This window comes from Leucoraja erinacea, chromosome 2 (genome assembly GCF_028641065.1).
Source record: "Leucoraja erinacea ecotype New England chromosome 2, Leri_hhj_1, whole genome shotgun sequence".
Classification (NCBI taxonomy): Eukaryota; Metazoa; Chordata; class Chondrichthyes; order Rajiformes; family Rajidae; genus Leucoraja; species Leucoraja erinaceus.
The window spans coordinates 37,452,551-37,477,279 of NC_073378.1; the positions used below are offsets into that span (position 1 = coordinate 37,452,551).

At 44.5% G+C, this 24,729-nt stretch overlaps 1 protein-coding gene across 1 annotated transcript in view; it reads right to left on the reverse strand.

Moving 5' to 3' along the window:
• Positions 1-5,832: 5,832 nt before the first annotated feature.
• The window catches only part of kiaa0319 (KIAA0319 ortholog), a 71,428-nt gene continuing 52,531 nt past the window's right edge, over positions 5,833-24,729 (reverse strand). The window contains exons 13-20 of the mRNA XM_055654915.1: positions 22,633-22,778; positions 20,826-20,977; positions 19,572-19,710; positions 12,643-12,802; positions 11,049-11,191; positions 8,826-8,948; positions 7,533-7,623; positions 5,833-5,975 (exon numbers count right to left, since the gene is read on the reverse strand). Of these exons, the coding sequence (XP_055510890.1) occupies positions 5,882-5,975; positions 7,533-7,623; positions 8,826-8,948; positions 11,049-11,191; positions 12,643-12,802; positions 19,572-19,710; positions 20,826-20,977; positions 22,633-22,778 (1,048 nt within the window). The 3' untranslated portion in view covers positions 5,833-5,881. The remainder of the gene's footprint in view (positions 5,976-7,532; positions 7,624-8,825; positions 8,949-11,048; positions 11,192-12,642; positions 12,803-19,571; positions 19,711-20,825; positions 20,978-22,632; positions 22,779-24,729) is intronic.

The following is a 24,729-nucleotide window of genomic DNA, read 5'->3' on the forward strand; positions in this document are numbered from 1 at the left end:
CATTTTTGTTCTGGAATCCTTTAATTGATGCTTACTACCATTGATCCAGGCTATCTGCTGGAAATGAAGGACATTTTAAGCATGTTGTGCTAAATTTACCAATGCTATGTTTGGGATGGAACAGCACAGCACAGGAGGAACAGGCCTTTCAGCCCACAATGTCTGTGTCAAACATGATGCCAACGTTCAACTAATCTCCTCTGCCTCCATGTGATGTATACTTCTCCATTCTCTGTATATCACTATGCCTATCCAAAAGCCTCAAGTACCACTATCATTTCTGCCTCTGCTCCAGGCATCCATCCTACATTACAAAAAATGTGCCCAACACATCTCCTTCAAACTTTGCCCCTCTCACCTTAGAGCTATACAAACTAATCTTTGACCTATCCATCCTGGGGAAAAAAGCTCTGACTTTCTACTGGAAGATAGAGTGATCAATAATGGCAATTATATTCACCTTGTCTGCAAATTCATTTTGTACTTGCTTATTATTCTACCCAAATCATCAAGGTAACTAATTTCAGTAAATCATTTGGCCTGCCTTCTTTACACTTGCAATTCCAGGCATTGGAGAAAATTTAGACCAAGCAAACAAATATAATTAATGCAAAGCCCATCCATATTCTTTCATGTAGTAAATGCCAGCAGAAAATAAAATTATACAATAATACATAGAATACTAACAAGGAAATAAAGGCTTCAGCGAAAGTATTGTAATGGTCATAGAGACAAGGGGAAACGCCCAAATCTGCTAAGAGTATATGTGCCTTCCCAAATGTCTCTCTCAAGTGCAATTAGTAAGTTTCTGTTTCATATATCTGCCTGCTGAGAGTTGCAAGCAGAAACACAAAATGGAAAATGCAGAAAATTGGAGGCAGGCATTTGTCAGCAATCATATAAACCAGTCAATATGCTTCAAAATTTATTATTGTACACTTTTTCTACATTTTATTTAATGATCCAATGACACTCTTTGAAGAGCGGAGAGTTCCGGTGTCTTCTCCAATATTTGCATCCCATCTCATTTTGAAAAGATATTAAATCTCATTGTTCTACCCAGATGACAACCCAGTCCCTCTAGTTTATAAGATGCATAAAGTATTAAAATTGCCCAGTTGTTAAATATGACAGGAAAGCAGTGTGGTTCTTCCTGGAAGGGCACACTGTGCCTAAACCTTTCATTGCATTTGGAATAGTAACTCATTGGGGAAAATTGTTTTAAACTTGGGGGAATTTGAGTTTGGGGCTGAGGGGGAAAAATAGATCAAAATGACAGAGCAGACTCGATTGACTGAATGGCCTAATTAGTTTATATAGATACAGCGAGGAACCAGGCCCATCAGCTCACCAAGTCTGCACAGAGTTCGCACCAACCAGCAATCCCCGCACATTAATACCATCCTACACACACTGGGGGCAATTTTACATTATACCAATCTACAAGACAGCACCCGTAGTCTGGATCGAACCCGGGTCTGGAACTGTGAGCACTATAAGGCAACAACTCTACCCTTGCCCCACCATGCCGCCCTTCAGTTCCTAATTCAGCTCCTATTTCTAAAGGAATTAAAAGCACCTCCAGCCTCAAATTTAACAATTAATTAAAGGATGTTTCCATTTGCACCACTAATTCTTCGTGAAAATTTGACTTTTCGCTTCTGATCTGTATTGGGTCAAGTCTGTCCAAAACTGCGTTTGGCCTGTTCTTTATCAAATGGAATTTTCGCTTTTAGGTTTTGGAACACAGCTTATTGTGCACGAGAGCCAACACTTCCTGTACATTTTACCAAAAGCGCCAATGGCACTCTTTAGCAGCAAAGAATTAGGTGATTCTCCTGCATCCCATCTCATTTTGAAAAGATAAAATGTAAATTAACCCAGTGCCACTCTATAAGATCATCATATTAAAATACCTTGCAAATATTTCTGTTCAAACTCACTTTATATATTGCTAAAATGTGTCCATTATCAAATTGGATTTCTGTGTAAATCGTACAAGCATTTTTTTGCTGAAGATAGACACAAAATGCTGGAGTAACTCAGCGGGTCAGGCAGCATCTCTGGATAGACGGAATGGGTGACATTTTGGCTTGAGACCCTCGATCCGAAACATCACCAATTCTTTCTCTCCACAGATGCTCCCACTGACCCGCTGAGTTACTCCAGCATTTTGTGTCTATCTTTGGTTTAAACCAGCATCTGTAGTTCCTTCCTATTGCATCCTTTTTTTTGCAGCTGTTTCTTACTTCGCATGTGCACACACTGCATTAACAAAAGATAGACACAATATGCCAGGGAAACTCAGCCGGTCAGGAAGCATCTCTGGAGAAAAGGAATAGCTGATGTTTCGCGTCGAGACCTGGTCCCCTTTCCTGCCTCTTAGTCCGATGAAGGGTCTCAACCCGAAACGTCAGCTATTCCTTTTCTCCAGTGATGCTGCCTGTCCCGCAGAGTTACTCCAGCATTTGGTGTCTATCTTCGATGTAAACCAGCATCTGCAGTTCATTCTCACACAGAATAAATAGAAGCTGCTTGGATCAAATCAACAGGAAGCTAAAATAATAGACCTGTCATGGGGCTTTAGCTGGCAAGCCCTTCTCTGCAAGGATGGCTTCAGCAAGGAAGCACAATCTTTCCTTCAGACCTTTTCTTAGCCTCCAGGAGTACACCACGATTCTGCAATTTGAACAATGCTTGGTTTAAATGTCTTTGGAATCCTTCACGAGATTTTTTTTTTTGCAAAGCTCTTTTTTGCTTCGCATGCATAAAACTTTCACAAAAGATAGAGTCCTCTGCCAGAGAACAAAGTCATCTGTTTTTGGGCATCTCTAATTGAAAAGGACTAGCTTTTTTCAGTGAGACATGGTCATACCTTTCCTGCTTTTAGTCCGTTCTCCTTCCGAAACGATGGTCTCTCTTTTCTCCAGTGTGTCCTGATCACTTACTCAAACTCTTTGATTCATCTTCCATTAGACTCGAATCTGTGTTCTGTGCTTCTGTGCTTTCACAAATAGAGCAGAAAGCTAAAATAAGACCTGTCAATAGGCATTAGCTGGCAGCTCATTTTTACGAGGATGGTGCAAACAGGACCAAACACATCTATCTCTCCTTTTCTTATACATAACTCCTTTCCCACGCGGGGCAATGCGAACAACAGGAAACTGTCAAGACCTCATGAGACACATTTTAAACACATGAAAGCTCAGCTCATAAAACTTTGAAATCCAGGACAAGGGGTCACAAAGTTAAGGATAAGGGGGAAATCCTTGAAAACTCCATTTTTCAGTGAGCCATTCATACCAGCTTTGTAGTTCTCCTTCTCGAGTGGTGAATCTCTGGAACTCTCTGCCACAGAGGGTAGTTGAGGCCAGATCATTGGCTCGAATTTAAGAGGGAGTTCTGTGTGTGGCCCTTGTGGCCAAAGGGAGCAAAGTCAGGCATTGTAGCTCATAGAGAGGTGCGGCAGGTACTGGATACTGAGTTGGATGATCAGACATGATCATAATAAATGGCGGTGCAGGCTCGAAGGGCCGAATGACCTCTCCTGCACCTAATTTCTATGTTTCTATGAAATGTTGTCGTAGGGAGGTCACCGTTGTATTGCAGTAGCTAATTTGCATTGTTCTGCAGAAAATGTGACAGCCAGCAATATAATAATCGGTTGCGCAGCAGTAGAGTTGCCGCCTTACAGCGCCGGAGACCGGGGTTTGATCTTGATGACGGGCCCTGACAGTATGGAATTTGTATGTTCTCCCCGTGACCACTTGTCTTTTCCCTGGGCATTCCGTTTCCTTACACACTCCAAAGATATACAGGTTTGTAGGTTAATTGGCTTTAGTAAAAATTGTAAATTGTCCCTAGCGTGTAGGATAATGCTAGTGTATGGGGACCGCTGGTCGGTGTGGACTCGGTGGGCCAAAGGGCCTGTTTCTACACTCTCTCTAAACTAAACCAAAACTAATAATAATTTTACGGTTTTTAGTAATATTAGTTGTAATAATATAGGCTGACGTAGGCCTGGGTTTAATTTTTTATCCAACAGACAATTTCGCAGCCAGTGCATCTATCATAGCATTGAAGCGTCATTCTAAATGACATGCTCCAGTCTCTTGAATGAGGCTTCGAGTTACATTGAACCACTGCTGATACTTCAAGGCTGCCATATAGCAAGTGGCAAACAAACTGAACGTCAATGGTCAGAGCATTTTATCAGGATGCATCACAGCTTGGGTTGGGAACAGTTCCATCCAAGACAGCAAGAAAGTACAGCGAACTGTGGATGCAACCCAGACCATCACACAAACCAACCTCCCTCCTATTGAAGATAGAAACGAAAAGCTGGAGTAACTCAGAGGGACAGGCAGCATTTCTGGAGAGAAGGAATGGGTGACGTTTCGGGTCGAGACCTTTCTTCAGACTGGTTAGGGATAAGGGAAATGAGAGATATAGATGGTGATGTGGGGAGATCAAGAACAATGAATGAAAGATATGCAAAACAGTAACGATGATAAAGGAAACAGGCCATTGTTAGCTGTTTGTACGGTGAAAATGAGAAGCTTGTGCGACTTGGGTGGGGAGGGCTAGAGAGAGGAAATGCCTGAAGTGAGAGAAATCAATATTCATACCACTGGGCTTCTGTTGACTCCATTTATACTTCACGTTGCCTCGACAAAGCCAGCAGCATAATCAAGGATGAGTTGCACCCTGGCCACTCCCTATTCTCCCCTCTCCCATCAGGCAAAAGATATAGAAGTGTGAAAACGTACACCTCCAGATTCAGGGACTGTTTCTTCCCAGTTATCAGGAAACTGAATCAACTTACCATGACCAGAGAGCAGTGCTGAGCTACTATCTCCCCGATTGGTGACCCTCAGACTATCATTGATCGGACTTTGCTGGCTTTACCATGCACTAAACGTTATTCCCTTATCATGTATCTATACATTGTAAATAGCTCGATTGTAATCATGTATTGTCTTTCCGGCTGACTGTATAGCACACAACAAAACCATTTCATTGTACCTCGGTACACATGACAATAAACTAAACTGTAACTGTTTATTGTCATGTGTACCAGGTGCAGTAAAATACGTTTTTGCACACAGATCAGCAAGACTATCCCAGTACATAAGCACAGGATCCCGGTCAGCACAAAATGTACAGAAAAGCCCACCGAGTCCATATGCATGAGGCACCATTTGAACATCCTCGTGAGTACATGCATGTGTCCATGTGCAGGAAGAGACTGCAGATGCTGGTTTAAACCGAAGATAAGACACAAAAAGCTGGAGTGACTGCGGGACAGGCAGCATCTCTGGAAAGAAGGAATGGGTGACGTTTCTGGTCGAGACCCTTCTTCAGACTGATTAGCGACAAGGGAAACGAGTGATATAAATGATGATGTAGAGTAGAGAGAAAAAGAACAATGAATGAAAGATATGCAAAAATGTAACGATGATAAAGGAAACAGGCCATTGTTATCCTTCTCTCCTCCACCCAAGTCACACCAGCCTCTCATTTTCACCCAACAAACAGCTAACAATGGTCTGTTTCCTTTATCATTGGTACTATTTTGCATATCTCTCATTCATTGTTCTTTATCTCTCTACATCATCGTCTATATTTCTCGGTTCCCTTTCCCCCAACTAGTCTGAAGAAGGGTCTCGACCCAAAACGTTACCCATTCCTTCTCTCCAGAGATGCTGCCTGTCACGCTGAGTTACTCCAGTATTTTGTGTCCTCCACCAACAAAGCATAAATTGTGTTATAGTTACTGGATCCCACTTCCACATTGTTCTTATTAATTAATTTTTAAAAGATAACTACCAATAATCACTCATATCATCTGTAAACCTCTTTGCATCTGTACATTAAACCACTAACCATATTTAGGCCTCAATGCCACTCTTTCTTGATCATCCATATCGTCCAAGATGGTGTATTTGGTTTTCTTCCTTACTTTCGTCCTCTTTCTGTTTAAAAACAACAATTCAAGTTCAGTTTATGTCCAGGAGGACTTGGACGCTACAAAAACGCGTTAGTGGCTTCTGTACGATTTCTACCAAAAGATATGCAAATTATTTAGACGCAAGGAATTGCAGATGCTGGTTTACAACAACAACAACAAAAACGCAGAGTGCTGGAGTAACTCAGCAGGTCAGGCAACAGGAGAACATGGATGGGTGACTTTTGGGGTCAGGATCCCTTAGACTGATTGTGGTGGGGGGGGGGGGGGGGGGGTAGTTGGCAAGAAAGCTGGAAGAGAAGAGCGGCAGGACAAAGCTTGGTAAATGATAGGTGGATGCAGAGGGTTTTGATAGTAGTTGGACAAAGGTCAGAAATGAAAAGACTAAAGGTGTGAGATAAGGATAGAAGAGGTACAAGTAGGTCAAAGGGGAGAAATGGGTTCGAGTCCAAGTGGGACTCGAGGGGGGGGTGTCGCTTGTAGATTAGTTACCTGAAATGGAGTTAAAATGATTGGAAACTGGGAGATTCCGCAGGCCTTGGCAGACCAAGCGCGTGTTCAACTAAACAGTTGCCTAGTTTACACTTATTCTCGCCAATCTATAGGAGGCCACATCGTGAACACCAAATGCAGTCGAGGAGGTGCACATGAACCTCCGTCTCACCTGGAAGGACTGTTGGGAGTCCCTGGGTGGATGGGTGGAAGGCAATAGGGGAAAGTACCAGAGGAGGGGTTGGTTTGGGTGGGAAGAGACGAGTTAAGCAAGGAGTTGCAGATAAAGCGGTCTCCGTGGAAGGCAGAAATGGGTGGGGATGGGAAGATGTGATTGGATGTGGCAGAACAATACAATACGGTTTTATTCGTCACATTGCACATATAGTGCAAGTGAAATGAATTTGTCGGCAGAGGTACAATGAAAAAGAACACACAAACACAATAAAAATTTAACACAAACATCCACCACAGCATTCATCACTATGGTGGAAGGCACAAAATTTGGCCAGTCCTCCTCCATTTTCCCCCGTTGTCGGGACCTCAACCCTCCGCAGCCATCGCTGCGGGCGTCCAGATGGTAAAAGGACAAGGTAAAAGTCAAGGTAAGTCCAGAATCGGCTCTTCCCCACCGGAGACCGCGGCTTCAGGCTGGTGCAGGCCGGCGGTCGAAGATTTAAAGTTTGCGCCGCAGCCAGAAGCACCGCAGACTGTAGGCCCGACAGATGTTGGAGAATGGGATGTTGGATACGGAGGCTGGTGGGGTGAGAGCCAAGGGACAGGGGAACTCTATTCTTGTTCCATCTGGGGGGGGGAACGGAGAACAGAACTAGGGGACTCAGAGGAGACGCAGGTAAGGGATCTACTTATGACACAGGTGGTATGTACGTTTACTAAAGAAACAATAGATATCGGATGTTTTAGACTGGAAACCCTCATCTGGGAGCAGATACGCCAGAGACAGAAGAATTGAGAGTAGGTGCTAGCGTCTTAGCAAGAGGCAGGGTAGGAGGTGTAGTCCAGGTGGGACTCAGATCAAGAAAGGGGTGTGGAGATGTGTATTTACTCATACCTCTTGCAACAACAATTACAGATCCAGCAAATTCCTCCAATTATGACGATTGCTAGAAACACTGACAGAATCACGTATAAAATGTTCCACTCTGTGAACAAAATAACAAGGTTTACAACAGCATTTGAATTATACATGTGACAATAAGCTAAACTAAACATATTCAGACGACACCACTCCTAACAATGCAGCCCCATTATTACTGCACTAGTGTGTTAGCTGAGATTCATCCTCAAATCTCTGGCTGCACGGTGGCACAGCACTAGAGTTGCTGCTTTACAGCGCTTGCAGCGCCAGAGACCCGGTTCAATCCAGACAACGGGTGTTGTCTGTACGGAGATTGTACGTGACCTGCGGGGGTTTTCTCCGAGATCTTCAGTTTCCTCCACACTCCAAAGATGTACACGTTTGTAGGTTAATTGGCTTGGTATAAATGTAAATTGTCTCTAGTGTGTGTAGGATAGTGTTAATGTGCATGGATCGCTGGTCGGTGCTGGCCTGATGGGCTGAAGGGCCTGTTTCCGCACTGTATTTCTACACTAAACTAAACTCTGGTGCTGCACGTGAACCTACATCTTACTGTTCAGAGACCACCTCGTCTCGAGAATAAATGATGCTCCTCCAATTCTGTAGTGACTGATGAATGAGCATAGTGTGGAGTTCACAGATGGGACACATGCTTGAGAAGACAAAGGTGGCTAGTATTTACGGAGGTGGACTTCTTTACATTGGTTTTATATGTCTCTTGGTGAATGGATTCAAGATTCACTCCAATTTAAATCAAGGGGGCTGAAGCTATTTACAGCAATGTTACCTCCAGCTGTAACTTGACAGTGCATTTACCCGATCATTTCCAATCTAGCCTTAGCTCAGCTTAATTTTAGGCTGCAGAGAATGACGCTAAAAAAGGAAAGTGTTTATGCTAGCCGCATGAGCTCACAGGGAAGATGTTTAGTTTTATTACTGTTGCTAGAACAAGATGTGTGAACCAGCCCATCAGAACAATGGCCAGCCAGTGAGGATGAAAATCTACAACCCGTGTTCAGAAGCCAAAATCGAATACGTTATCTCGCTGGCTCATCATAGAAACACAGAGACATAGGTGCAGGAGTAGCCTTCGAGCCAGCACCGCCATTCAATATGATCATGGCTATCATCCAGAATCAGTACCCCGTTCCTGCTTTCTCCCCATACACCTTGATTCCGTTAGCCCTAAGAGCTGTATCTAACTCTCTTGAATAAATCACACTGACATTATTCCATGCAACACGTTCCGAGCACAAAATTACTCACCGCAGTTGCTTTCTCCCTCATACAAGTAATGCCATAACGGATTCTCCGTCCAGAACGGGTAGCAGGCACAGCGTTTGGTGAATGGATCACAGTGCCCATGGCCTGAGCACTGCAGGAAGCAGACTGTAAAGACAGCACATAGCAAATTTATTGTCCCGTGGTACAGTGAGAAGCTTTAGACGTGGTGGACAATAACACTGGGCCAACTATCATCAAGTGTGATTTCAGAAATTTATGCTGAAAAATTCACCAGGGTACCCAACACAAGCAGCTTAGCAATGTGCCACAACTGCCTTGGGCCCCAGGAGGGAGCGAGTGCAAGATAACCAGGGATATAGAGAATCAACTTGGAAATGGGCTTCCTGGCCCAACTTGTCCACGCTGACCAACATGCCCCATCTACACAAGTCCCACCTGCCCACATCTGGCCAGTAACCCTCTAAACCTATCTATCCATGTACCTGTCCAAATGTCTCTTAAACGTTATGATAGTACCTGCCTGCCTTGTACATATGGTTGCATTGTACAGACTGGCCAAGTGCCTCCTGATCTCTATCTCCAGGACAAGGGGTCACAGCTTAAGGATAAGGGGGAAATCCTTTAAAACCGAGATGAGAAGATCTTTTTTCACACAGAGAGTGGTGAATCTCTGGAACTCTCTGCCACAGAGGGTAGTTGAGGCCAGTTCATTGGCTATATTTAAGAGGGCGTTAGATGTGGCCCTTGTGGCTAAGGGGATCAGAGGGTATGGAGAGAAGGCAGGTACGGGATACTGAGTTGGATGATCAGCCATGATCATATTGAATGGCGGTGCAGGCTCGAAGGGCCGAATGGCCTACTCCTGCACCTAATTTCTATGTTTCTATCAGCAAAGCCTTGTAAAAGTGCCATCAGGCCAGGTCTCTGAACAACACTAGTTATTGTGCTATCTGATTTCAATTTTTATTTCTTGCTATATCACAATTTATAACTATAAACCAACCTGTGGATACGCACCATCCATTTTGGAAATGTATGTAATACAGAACAAATGCATTTGTACAGGCCACAAAATATTTAAAGTATGCAGGTATAATGAATACTTTAAAAAGGAGACTGAGTTATAGCATTATTTTAATATAATGATTGGAATTCATAAGTCTTTGCGATGGAAATTTGGTACAATCTCAGCCAAGAGCACCGGTTCAATGCCTTCATTGGCAGGAGGGCAGGGTTATAATAATTTACACATTTTTTACAAAGCAGCATTTCAACAATGAGTTTAACCATCGGAATGCACCATTAAAAAATCTTAACCCAAACTTATGTACGGACACAAAATGCTGGAGCAACTCAGCGGGTCAGGCAGCATCTCCGGAGAATGGGTGACGTTTCAGCTCAGAACCCTACTTCAGTCTGAAAGTAGAGGGGACAGGGGGCATGTCCTATGTATGGGCATATGCAGGCTCACATGCATTCAGACATTCCAATACTTATACTTAAAAACCCCACAAGATCATCAGGAAAATCCTCATCAAGGGCATATCTTGGTACAATCTGCGTTTATTAAAGCAAACTGCCAAGAACATGGCAATGACATTCCTCAGGAATTGTGCAAACTCTCCCTATCACTACATTCTCTGCCACAGAAGGCAGTGGAGACTAATTGATTGGATGTTTCCAAGAGCAGAGTTAGATTTAGCTCTTAGGGCTAACGGAATCAAGGGAATCCAGGACAAGGGGTCATAGCTTAAGGATAGAGGGGAAATCCTTCAGAACCGAGATGAGAAGAACATTTTTCACGCAGAGAGTGGTGAATCTCTGGAACTCTCTGCCACAGAGGGTAGTTGAAGCCAGTTCATTGGTTATATTTAAGAGGGAGTTATATGTGGCCCTTGTGGCTAGAGGGATCAGGGGGTATGGAGAGAAGGCAGGTACAGGATACTGAGTTGGATGATCAGCCATGATCATATTGAATGGCGGTGCAGGCTCGAAGGGCCGAATGGCCTACGCCTGCACCTATTTTCTATGTTTCTATATGGGCGGGGGGGGAAAGCAGGAATGGGGTACTGATTCTGGATGATCAGCCATGATGAAATTGAATGGCGGTGCTGGTTCGAAGGGCCGAATGGCCTACTCTTGCACCCATTTTCCATGTTTCTAATATAAATTTGTTGGTGATTTGTACAAGACTTTGGACAAATCAACACCCAAGCAAAACAACTTATTGACATTGTAACTCACCAACTGTATCTATTCTCAATGCCTTAAAAAGCAGGAAGTCCACCTTCTCCCTCATGAGTCGTTTCTGCAAACTCCCGACAACATCCGCCCCTTTATGTACACTGTCTGGCCACCTGCCCTGCACGTAGAAAGTTAACACTGTGCTGCAGGACAGAAGATACAAAAACCATCATTAAACAGTGGATAGACACAAAAAGCTTGAGTAACAGTGCAACAGGCAGCATCTCTGGAGAAGGAATGGGTGACGTTTCGGGTTGAGAAAGTCATGGGAAAGGGAAACAAGAGATATAGGCGATGTTGCGCATCCCTCCCCCAACCAAGTCATATCAGCTTCTCTTTCTCACCCAACAAACAGCTAACAATAGCCTGTTTCCATTATCATCGTGGACTGAAAGGCCTGTTCCTGTGCTGCCCTGTTCTATGCAGACTCAATGGGCCGAATGGCTTAATGTTGCTCCAATGTCTTATGTTGCGCCGTGTCAATGTCTAAGTCACCTGTGGCAATTTTCTCTGCAGAGCAGGATCAATGGATGATCTATCCAACCCATTAATGGGTTGTCATTGGGAAAGAGACGGACCTCTCATACCACAATGACATAATCATAGAGCAATATAGCGTAGAAACAGGCCCTTCAGCCCAACTTGCCCGCATCGGCCAACATCTCAACTACACTAGTCCCACCTACCCGCATTTGATCCATATCCCTCCAAACCTGTCTAATCCATGAGTTCCTCTGTACTCTTACCACTGGGGCCCTCCATCATTTGTGAAAAGTGTTTCACTTTGGCATTGTCTGCATTTTGGCTGACAGCTGCATTAATCATAAATCAACCTGGGATTAGACTTCCATCCATAAACTGCTGGTATCTCCAATACAGAAAATCAGGTGCAAATATAAAAAGGCAAGACTGGCCCAACTGCGGTGCCAAATACAAAGCTTATGGGTTATAGAGAATAAAACACTATCATTGCTTGCAGCAAATCATAATCTCTCTGCTTCATTTTGAAACAAAAATGCATTCAATAATCCAAAAAAAAAGACCAGCTGACAACCCACACTGCCTCAGAAAGGGAATGCCCACACTCTGGAACTGAAGAATGAAAATTCCACCAAGTAATCATAGAAACATAGAAAATAGGTGCAGGAGTAGGCCATTCGGCCCTTCGAGCCTGCACTGCCATTCAATATGATCATGGCTGATCATCCAACTCAGTATCCTGTACCAGCCTTCTCTCCATACCCCCTCCCTGATCCCTTTAGCCACAACGGCCACATCTAACTCCCTCTTAAACATAGCCAATTAACTGGCCTCAACTACCTTCTGTGGCAGAGAATTCCAGAGATTCGCCACTCTATGTGTGAAAAATGATTTCCTCATCTCAGTCCTAAAAGATTTCCCCCTTATCCTTAAACTGTGACCCCTTGTTCTGTAATCGCTCGAGATGTTTTCAGAAACTTTCAGTCAACTGTGGCAGGTGGGACTAAGGGAAAAAAGTTGTTCGGCACGGACTTGTAGGGCCGAGATGGCCTGTTTCCGTGCTGTAATTGTTATATAGTTATATGGTTAACTCCCAAAGGCTTGGTTCACCGACCTGGAATCAGAATGCGCCTGAATCTTCTGGACTTTGATATCTTCATCTCGGACGCCCAGTATCACGGCCAGTTGCTGCACAAGGGTTTCCTTCTGTTGCTCAGTCAGTCTGCTCACCTCGACATGGAGAACCAACTCCACCAAGTCATCCTTCCTAGAATCTACAAATCAGACACCAGGTTTAGCTTCCATACAAAAGAACTAGAGGTCAAAATGTAGAGACACAAGGAACTGCATATGCTGAAACCTTGAGCAAAACACAAATCACTGGAGGTGCTCAGCGGGTCAGGCAGCATCTGGGGAGGGAATGGACAGGCGATGGTTTGTTTCGGGGCGGGACCCTTCTGACTGACCCGCTGAATTCCTCCAGCACTTTGTGTTTTGTTCAACAGGTCAAAATGTGTTGTTCACCACAAAACATTACAGTTTATTTAGACTTTAGAGATACAGCATGGAAACAGGCCCTTCGGCCCTGCCAATCAGTGATCACCCCCGTACACTAACACTCGTCCTACACACTAAGGACAATTTACAATTTTAACAAAGCTAATTAATGTACAATCCTGTACGCCTTTGGAGTGTTGGAGGAAACCGGAACACCCGGATTTAGAATTAATTCAAATTAACAGAATTAAGTATTCTTTAAACTTATCTATAGAATATATTCACTCTTCAACCCTACTTTTCTCAGCAACATTTCAGAAATTTGTTCAAATCAAATTCAACCTCATATTATTCAGTATTTTTGACGAATTACCAATATTTCCCACTTGCCAAAGACCGTTCTCAGGATATGAACACATTCGTAAACTAACACCGCCTCAGTCGGCCCACCCAAAGAGCGATACGATAGAACTTTATTTATCCCAGGAGGGAAATTGATCTGCCAACAGTCATTCAGATTCACTGCTCATGAGTCCATTTGCAGACAATCTTTGGCTCGACTTGACAAGGAATTAAGGTGAATTTGCAAATTCCTTTCTGCATTGAATCTTTTAAATTTGGAAGTATGACCTATACATTTAATAAATAGGTGGGAATACAATGGCAAATTTACAAATTTAACATGAACATTCATCACAGCGTCCTCCACATCCCTCACTGTAATGGAAGGCAATAAAGTCTTATCTTCTTTTCTCCTTTTTCTCCCACGGTCGGGGCAGTCGAACCATCCGCAGTCGGGGCGATTGAAGCTCCCGTCGCCGATGATCGAAGCTCCCATGATCGGGGCGGTTGAAGCTCCTGCGGCTTGGAGCTCCCGAAGCCAGTCCCTAGCCAGGGGCAGCGAGCTCCATGATGTTAAAGTCCGCAGGCTCTCGCGGTTGGAGCTTCCGAGGTCGATCCCTTGCAAAGGGACCGCCAGCTCGGAGATGTTAAATCCGCAGGCGCCCGTGGTTGGAGCGCCCAAGGTCAATCCCCAGCAAGAGGCCGCCAGCTCCACGATACATAGATACATAGACAAGGTCTCACATAAGAGATTAGTATACAAACTTAAAGCACACGGTATTGGGGGTTCAGTATTAATGTGGATAGATAACTGGCTGGCAAACAGGAAGCAAAGAGTAGGAGTAAACGGGTCCTTTTCACAATGGCAGGCAGTGACTAGTGGGGTACCACAAGGCTCAGTGCTGGGACCCCAGCTATTTACAATATATATTAATGATCTGGATGAGGGAATTGAAGGCAACATCTCCAAGTTTGCGGATGACACTAAGCTGGGGGGCAGTGTTAGCTGTGAGGAGGATGCTAGGAGACTGCAAGGTGACTTCGATATGCTGGGTGAGTGGGCAAATGTTTGGCAGATGCAGTATAATGTGGATAAATGTGAGGTTATCCACTTTGGTGGCAAAAACAGGAAAGCAGACTATTATCTAAATGGTGGCCGATTAGGAAAAGGGGAGATGCAACGAAACCTGGGTGTCATGGTACAACAGTCATTGAAAGTAGGCATGCAGGTGCAGCAGGCAGTGAAGAAAGCGAATGGTAGGTTAGCTTTCATAGCAAAAGGATTTGAGTATAGGAGCAGGGAGGTTCTACTGCAGTTGGAAAATGGCGGCGCACCTGAATGCAGCGGCTTTGCTCTCCCCCGTGTGGGTGTTGTTGTTTTTGTCTGTTTTGTCCGTCTGTCTGTGGACCTGCGATTCGACATACAACCGGCAGGACCTTCTAAGGATTGGGACATTGTGTAGCAAACTAGAGTCCGTAAGAAGCTCCCACAACATCTATATCCCGCCAGAAATCACCCGCCCAACGTAGTCCGAGTGGATCACCATACCGAACGGACGGTGCGGGAGGCGGCGCAGACGGAGGCGGCAGAAGCGCGGTTGTCGAGCCGGCATTCACGCTAGGCTAAAGGAAGCTCCTTACAGACCGGCGCTACCCAACATTTTTTTGACAAACGCCCGATCACTCAGCAACAAGATGGACGAGCTGGAGCTGATCAATGAAGAAAATACAACTGTGCAAACCTGCTCGATCATGGTGGTAACCGAGACCTGGCTTCACGCTGGGATCCCGGACAAGGACATCAGTCTGGTAGGTCGCACAGCACACCAGACCGACAGGAGCAGTGACTCCGGTAAGAGCAGAGGAGGGGGGCTATGTATTTACTCCTATGACAAATGGTGCACAAATGTAAACGTTGTCGAGAGACATTGTTCACCAGACATGGAGTTTATCACATTGAAATGTCGACCCTTCCATCTGCCGCGGGAGTTCACAGCTGTCGTTATTCTGGCTGTTTATATTCCACCAAACGCTAACGTCAAGCTAGCACTGAACACCCTGCTAGCATCAATCAACAAACTACAGACTGCGCACCCTGATGGGATTTTCATCGTGGCTGGAGACTTCAATCAGGCTAATCTAAAAACTGTCCTCCCTAAATTCCACCAGCATGTCACGTGTCCGACGAGTGGTCAAAATACACTGGATCACGTGTACAGCAACATTAGGGATGGATACAAAGCCTCCTCTCTCCCTCACCTCGGCCAGTCTGACCATGTATCACTCTTTCTCACCCCGGCATACAGACCTCTCATTATGAGAACCAAGCCCAGTGTGAGAAACAAAAAGACTTGGCCCCAGGGCGCTACCGCCCAACTTCAGGACTGTTTTGAACGCACCCAGTGGGACCTGTTTGCAAACCAGGACATACAAGAATACACATCCACAGTCATGTTCTATATACAGAACTGTATCAACAACGTCACTGTCGACAGGGAGGTCAGGTGCTATCCAAACAACAAACCATGGATGACCAGTGATGTCAGGAAGCTGCTGAGGGAATGCAACTCAGCCTTTAGATCTGGCAATGATGAACTGTACAGCACCGCCAGATCTAAACTAAAGAGAGCCATTAAAGAGGCAAAGACAGCCTATGGAAGAAGGTTAGAGGGGTATTTTAACGAGAGGGACCCTCGACGTGTCTGGCAGGGCATTCAGCAACTTACCAACTACAAGGGCAAGGGGGGGGCCGACCATCAGCAGTAGTAACAACTCGCTAGCTGAGGAGCTGAACCACTTTTTCGCCCGTTTTGAGCTGAATGAGGCGGAGCCTGCACCTGCAGCCGCACCCAGCACTGACGACGTGGCACTCACTGTGAGTACGGAGGACGTCAGAAGAGCACTCCGCAGGGTCAACCCCAGGAAGGCTGCTGGCCCAGATGGCATCCCAGGGAGAGTATTGCGGGACTGTGCAGACCAGTTAGTGGAGGTTTTTAGCGACATCTTTAACCTCTCTCTGTCAACGTGCATTGTTCCTAAATGCTTCAAGACTGCTACCATCGTGCCTGTATCCAAAAAAAACATCTATTACCAGCTTGAATGACTATAGACGGGTTACTCACACTTCAACGGTGATGAAGTGTTTTGAACGGCTGGTCCTGGCCCACATTAAGTCCTCACTCCCATCCACCCTGGATCAGCATCAGTTTGCATAAAGAGCTGTGTTCAAGAAGGAACTGCAGATGCTGGAAGATAGAAGGCACACAAAAATGCTGGAGAAACTCAGTGGGTGCAGCAACATCTATGGAGCGAAGGAAATAGGCGACGTTTCTGGCCGAAACACTTCTTCAGCATTTTTGTGTACCTTGTATATAGAGCTAATAGGTCAACGGAGGATGCCATCAACATAGCTCTACATTCTGCACTGACACATCTGGAGCGCCATGGCTCATATGTGAGGATGTTATTTGTAGATTTTAGTTCTGCATTTAATACCATCATCCCCAGCAGAATGGTGGACAAACTGTCTGATCTGGGTGTTAATGCGAACACATGCAGAAGGATTAAGGGCTTCCTAACAGACCGCCCACAGACTGTCAGGATGGGGTCCAATTACTCCCCAGTCCTGACGCTCAGCACAGGAGCGCCACAAGGTTGTGTGCTGAGTCCCATCTTGTATACAATATACACTTGTGACTGTACACCAACACACAGTACAAACAGGGTCATCAAGTTTGCAGACGACACGACTGTGGTGGGACTGATAAACAACAACGACGAGTCTGCTTACAGAGATGAAGTCCAAAAACTGACTGTCTGGTGTACCAAAAACAACCTGGTACTCAACCCATCAAAGACAAAAGAACTGGTCGTTGACTTCAGGAGGAAGAGGAGAGAGGGACCTGCTCCTTTATACATCAAAGGAGACATGGTGGAGAGAGTCACTGGCTTTAAGTTCTTGGGCATAAACATCTCCCAGGACCTCAAATGGCAAATGAACACCGTCACTCTCGTGAAGAAGTCACAGCAGCGGCTGTATTTCCTGAGGTCTCTGCGGAGAGCAAACGTCTCACAGCCGCTGCTGCTGTCCTTCTACCGATGCGCCGTGGAAAGTATCCTCTCCTATGGCATCCGGGTGTGGTTTGCTAACTGCACTCTGGCTGAGAGGAGGGTGCTGCAGAAAGTTATAAAAACTGCACAGAGCATTACAAACGCTCAACTCCTTGGATGATATATATAGGGACCGATGCTTGCGCCGGGCCACAAACATCAAGCAGGACACATCCCACCCTGCCAACCACCTTTTTACTCTGCTAGCCTCTGGGAGGCGATTCAGGTCTCTGAAGGCTCGCACCAGTAGACTAAAAAATAGTTTCTACCCATGTGCGATAAAATAACTTAATTCCAACAGAGAACTGGGGAAGCAAAATGTAATTCCAAGAAATGCAACATTCTTTTAAAATTCTTTTTAAATACTTATTTATTATTTTTACTAATAAGTGTACATATGTGTCAATGGTTGTCGTGTTTGGATTTTTTAACCGGAGGAGATGTAATGGAATTTCGTTGCACAGTATTGTGCAATGACAATAAACGTATACATTCATTCATTGTACAGGGTCTTGGTGAGACCACACCTGGAGTATTGCGTACAGTTTTGGTCTCCAAATCTGAGGAAGGACATTATTGCCATAGAGGGAGTGCAGAGAAGGTTCACCAGACTGATTCCTGGGATGTCAGGACATTCATATGAAGAAAGACTGGATAGACTCGGCTTGTACTCGCTAGAATTTAGGAGATTGAGGGGGGATCTTGTAGAAACTTACAAAATTCTTAAGGGGTTGGACAGGCTAGATGCAGGAAGATTGTTCCCGATGTTGGGGAAGTCCAGGACAAGGGGTCACACCTTAAGGATAAGGGGGAAATACCTTTAAGACCGAGATGAGAAAAACATTTTTCACACAGAGAGTGGTGAATCTCTGGAACTCTCTGCCACAGAAGGTAGTTGAGGCCAGTTCATTGGCTATATTTAAGAGGGAGTTAGATGTGGCCCTTGTGGCTAAAGGGATCAGGGAGTATGGAGAGAAGGCAGGTACAGGATACTGAGTTGGATGATCAGACATGATCATATTGAATGGCGGTGCAGGCTCAAAGGGCTGAATGGCCTACTCCTGCACCTATTTTCTATGTGTCCATGTAAAAGAGAAAGGGACGAGACAGACTGTTGGTGAGGCGGCCATTGTACGGCGCCACCCACATGGAAATAGATCACCTTAGTAGGAGAACACTCAGAGATTTACTATAATTTTTAAATGTATATTTTCTAATGGCAGCAGGTCTACAAAGTTTATTATAAATGTCCCGGTTTTCATGTTACAGACAAATTTATGTCATTTTTTTGTCTAAAACCCCATAACTTTGGCCAGCACGGTGGTGTGGTAATAGAGTTGCTGCTTACAGCGCCAGAGTCCTGGGTTCGATCCTGACTACAGGTGCTGTCTGTATGGAGTTTGTACGTTCTCCCCGTGACCACATGTGATTTCCCTGAGTGCTCCGATTTCCTCCCACACTTCAAAGACATACAGGGTTGTAGGTTAATTGGGTTCGGTAAAGATTATAAATTGGCTCTAGTGGAGGATAGTGCTAGTGTGCAGATTTTGCTGGTCAGCGCAGAATTGGTGGGCTGAAGGGCCTGTTTCCGCAATGTATTTCTAATCTAAACTAAACTTAATTTCCTTGCAAAGCATTTAATAGGCGTCACTGGATAGTGGCATGAGAGAAGACAGATTAACTACTGTGGTTTAGGGCTTAGATGCCATGTACAAGTTACTATCTAGAGGATATATTTTTTGTTTAGATTAGAGATACAGCACGGAAACAGGCCCTTTGACCCACCGAATCTGCGCCGCCCCGCACATTAACACTATCCTACGCACACTTGGGACAAATTACAATTATACCAAGCCAATTAACCTACAAACATGTATTTCTTTGTAGTGTGGGAGGAAACCGGACCACTGGAGAAACCCACGCAGGTCACGGGGAGAACTTACAAACTCTGTACAGTCGAGTACCCTTGGTCAGGATTGAACCCGGGTCTCTGACGCTGTAAGGCAGCAACTCTACCGCTGTGTTTCACGCTGTGTTCCACAATGTTTAGGTGGAATTTGAGAAATAGCCCACAGAAACTCGGCCGCATCTTACCAGGCCTCACTTTAACGAGGATGCTGTCTGTATCCGACTTGCCCTTTGCATCAGTGACTGTCAGGTGAAAAATGTACTTCCCTTCCACGAGATTAGCCAACTGCAGCATTGCATCATGGTCTGAACCATGCAATACTTCCTGCAACAGAGGGACATTGTCATTTGTCACCGTTAACTTTTTAAAGCAACGCAAAAATATCTGCCGAGAAGCCTTACCCAGATAAGACAAATCAAAACTACAACTTCACTTCAACAAGGGTGCTCTCTGTATCCGACTTGCCCTTGTGATGTGTGGAAAAGGTACACATCCAGCTTCAGGGACAGTTTCTTCCCAACTACTATCAGCAACATTAGAAACAATCCCATTATCTATTCCTTTCTCATGTGACCAGGTTGACTGACGATACAAAACAATGAACTGGTCCAGAAACTTTACATTTTTCAGGCTCCTGTACCTTATTCTTGATGGCAATGGTGAAATGAGTGTGTGGCCAGGATGGTGTGGGTCTTCGATGATGTTGGCTGCCTTTTGAGGCAGCGACTACGATAGATCCCTTCGACAGTGGGGAGGTCAAAGCCGGTGACGGACTGGGCAGTGGTCACAACGTTTTGTAGTCTTTTCCGCTCCTGGACGTTCAAGTTGCCGAACCAGGCCATGATGCAACCAGTCAGAATGTTCTCTACCGTGCACCTGTAGAAGTTTGGGAGAATCCTATTCGACATGCCAAATCGCCGTAATCTTCTCAGGAAGTAGAGTTGCTGATATACCTTCTTTATAATTGCATCGGTGTGCTGGGTCCAGGAAGGATCTTCGGAAATATGCATGCCCAGGAATTTGAAGTTTGAATTTGAGCAGCAGGACAGGCATCGTCTCTGGATAGAAGGAATGGGTGACGTTTTGGGTCAAGACTTTTCTTCAAACTCAGAACTTCAGACTTCATATTCCTTTTGCAGACTTCAGTCTGAAGAAAGGTCTCGACCCAAAACGTCACCCATCTCTTCTATGCAGAGGTTCTGCCTGTCAATAGACAATATAGACAATAGACAATAGGTGCAGGAGTAGGCCATTCGGTCCTTCGAGCCAGCACTGCCATTCAATGTGATCATAGCTGATCATCCCCAATCAGTACCCCGTTCCTGCCATCACCCCATATCCCCTGTCCCATTGAGTTACTCCAGCATTTTGTGTCTATAAACTATGTAAAGAATAAATTAGTTATACAGCAGCTGAAGTAGTGTAGGTTTTGTACTCACACCTGCAGCCGGGCTCTGGCCATCTCTGGTCCAAAGGTAGGATACAATGGCTTGGTCGTCAGTAGATCTGGAGCCATCAAGAGAGATGGAATTGTTGGGCAATGACAGAACATGGTTACCTCCGGCATTGGCCACGGGACAACCGTTGACTTCTTAAAAACAAAGTCAACATTCAGTTTATTATTGAGTGGGATATTATTTGACAGCAGAGTCAATCATTTCTAGTTTTAATAATCCGGAGCCTTTGATAAGAAAGCCGATTTAAGATGTCTCTTTACAAATACCATAATACACAGTTGTTCTACGTCTATTCTTTTTTGATTCAAAATACTATTCCAAAGACGATTCCATTAGATCAATTTCCCTCCTGGGATAAATACATTTAGAAACATAGAAACATAGAACATAGGTGCAGGAGTAGGCCATTCGGCCCTTCGAGCCTGCTCCGCCATTCAATATGATCATGGCTGATCATCCAACTCCGTATCCTGAACCTGCCTTCTCTCCATACCCCCTGATCCCTTTAGCCACAAGGGCCATATCTAACTCCCTCTTAAATATAGCCAATGAACTGGCCTCAACTATCTTCTGTGGCAGAGAGTTCCAGAGATTCACCACTCTCTGTGTGAAAAATGTTTTCCTCATCTCGGTTCTAAAAGATTTCCCTCTTATCCTTAAACTGTGACCCCTTGTTATGGACTTCCCCAACATCGGGAACAATCTTCCTGCATCTAGCCTGTCTAACCCCTTAAGAATTTTGTAAGTTTCTATAAGATCCCCCCTCAATCTTCTAATTTCTAGCGAGTACAAGCCGAGTCTATCCAGTCTTTCTTCATATGAAAGTCCTGACATCCCAGGAATCAGTCTGGTGAACCTTCTCTGTACTCCCTCTATGGCAAGAATGTCTTTCCTCAGATTAGGAGACCAAAACTGTACACAATGCTCCAGGTGTGGTCTCACCAAGACCCTGTACAACTGCAGTAGAACCTCCCTCCTCTTATACTCAAATTCTATTGCTATTTCTATCTTATCGTATTCCAAAGATGTACAGGTTTGTAGGCTAATTGGGTTTGGTAAAATTATAAATTATCCCTAGTGTGTAGAATAAAGCTAATGCATGGAGATCGCTGGTCAGCGTGGATTTAGTGGGCCAAAGAGCCTGTTTCCACGCTACATCTCTAAATTAGTCCCAGGAATCCTGATCCCAGGAATTAGTAAGTTAACCTAAGATGAGCGTTTGTCGTCACTGGGCCTGTACTCACTGGAGTTTAGATAAATTAGAGGGGACCTCATTGAAACATAGAGTAGTGAAAGGCTTGGATAGAGCAGACGTGGAGAGGATATTTCCACTCGTGGGAGAGTCTAGGACTAGAGGTCATGGCCTCAGAATTAAAGGACGTTCTTTTAGGAAAGAGATGAGGAGAAATTTCTTTGGTCAGAGGATGGTGAATCTGTGGCCACAGATGACTGTGGAGGCCAAGTCAATGGATATTTTTAAGGCAGAGATGGATGGATTCTTGATTAGTACAGGTGTCAGAGGTTATGGGGAGAAGGCAGGAGAATGGGATAAGGAGAGAGAGATAGATCAGCCATGATTAAATGGTGGTGTAGACTTGATGGGCCGAATTTCTTAATTCTACTCCTATCACTTATGACTAAACTATTGACTAAACCTTATGACTAAACTATTAATCGCTGTAAATTCGCCCGTTACAAGCCGAAGAATCAAACAATAAAAAGGGTACGTTAGCTTAGCGCAATAAATGAATGAAAGCTTGCCAAGTTACAAAATAATGTGGGCACTGACCTTCTTTGACAGTGATTGCCAGCATCTTTGAGCTGTTCAGACCCTGTTGGTCAGTGACTGTCAGTCTCAGCTGATAGACTCCAATCTGAAGTCCCAAAACTGTGGCAACAGCCTTGTCCTTGCCTTCAATTTTCACATTGGAACCACTGGGAAAAAGAGAGCTTGCATTGATAAGGCACCTATCACAGCCTCAAAGTAATGCAATGACCACTTATACTGACATGAAGACACAAATGCAAATTTTGATATTTTTGTGATGAGGAAACCCAATATATGCACAGTGAAAAAGATCAAAAAACAAAACTGCAGATGCAAGAAATCCAGAAAAAAAAAGCTGATTTCTTTTGAGGTTTATTTTTAAGCTAATTATTGTCAAGTGTACCTAGATACAGTTAAACGCTTTGTTTTGCATGTTATTCAATGAAATCAGATAATACTGTACATAAATACAATCAAGACAAACTCAAGCACAATTTGAAGAGCGAATGGAAAGATACAGAATGCAGAATATAGTTCTCAGCATTGTGGCGCATCAGTTCAGTTTAGTTTATTGTCACGTGTACCGAGGTACAGTGAAGCTTTTTGTTGCTTGCTAACCAGTCAGCAGAAAAACAATACATGATTACAATCAATCCATTCATGGTATAGGTTCATGATAAGGGACTAACGTTTAGAGCAAGATAAAGCCAGCAAAGTCCAGTTAAGGATAGTCCGAGGGACATCAAAGAGTTAGTTTAGTAGTTCAGCGCTGCTCTCTGGTTGTGGTATGATGACTCAGTTGCCTGAATCTGGTGGTCCAGAGACAAAGCCCAACGTCCACAATGAGGTTGAAGAGAATCAGACAGTACCCTGGCTCATGGAAGGATCATTGCGAAGCCTGATAATAGAGTGGTAGAAGCTGACGGTGCATTAAGTTGGAAACATTCAGCAGGACAGGCAAAGAGAAACAAAGTTCACACATGAAAGGATGCCAGAACTAAAAGTTTAACCACTCATCTTTCTATGGATGAGGCCTGACCAGCTGAGTGTTTACAGCATTTTAAATATAAAACAAAGACAATTACAGTACAGCCACAGACCCTTCAGCCCACAATATCTGTGCTGAACATAATGCCAAGCTATGCTAAATCTCCTCGGCCTGCACGTAGAAACATAGAAACATAGGTGCAGGAGTAGGCCATTCAGCCCTTCGAGCCTGCACCGCCATTCAATATGATCATGGCTGATCATCCAACTCAGTATCTTGTACCTGCCTTCTCTCCATACCCCCTGACCCCTTTAGCCACAAGGGCCACATCTAACTCCCTCTTAAATATAGCCAATGAACTGGCCTCAACTACCTTCTGTGCCAGAGAATTCCAGAGATTCACCACCCTCTGTGTGTAATTTTTTTTCTCATCTCGGTCCTAAAAGATTTCCCCCTTATCCTTAAACTGTGACCCCTTGTTCTGGACTTCCCCAACATCGGGAACAATCTTCCTGCATCTAGCCTGTCCAACCCCTTAACACGTGATCCATGTGCCTCTCTAAATCTTTCTTAAGTGCCACTACTTTATCTGTCTCCGCCACAACCCAGCACGTTCTAGGCATCCGCCATTCTCTCTGTAAAAAAAAAAATTGTCTCCCTTATCTCCTTTAAACTTTGCCTTTTTCATCTCTAACTAACCCCCCCCCCCAGATTTCCTGCCCTGCATCTGCAGTTATGGTCTTTTGATCTTTTCACTTGCTGTGCATGTAATGACTTTCCCCATCACAAAAATAACTACATTTGCATTGCCTTTATTTTATATGTACAGACGGCACCTACAAACAGCAATGAGGTAATGCCTCCTTTCAATGTCTTGGGCTGACAGTTAAATACTGGCCATGGAGGCGTGAGACCACACACCACTTCCATTTACAAAAGACAATTTACTTTCCAAAAGGAGGGCTGAACTGATCACTTGGATTTTCAGATTCAGATTCAGATTCAGATTCAATTTTAATTGTCATTGTCAGTGTACAGTACAGAGACAACGAAATGCATTTAGCATCTCCCTGGAAGGGCGACATAGCAAATGATTTGAATAAATAATAATAAGTGTCCGGGGGGGTGTG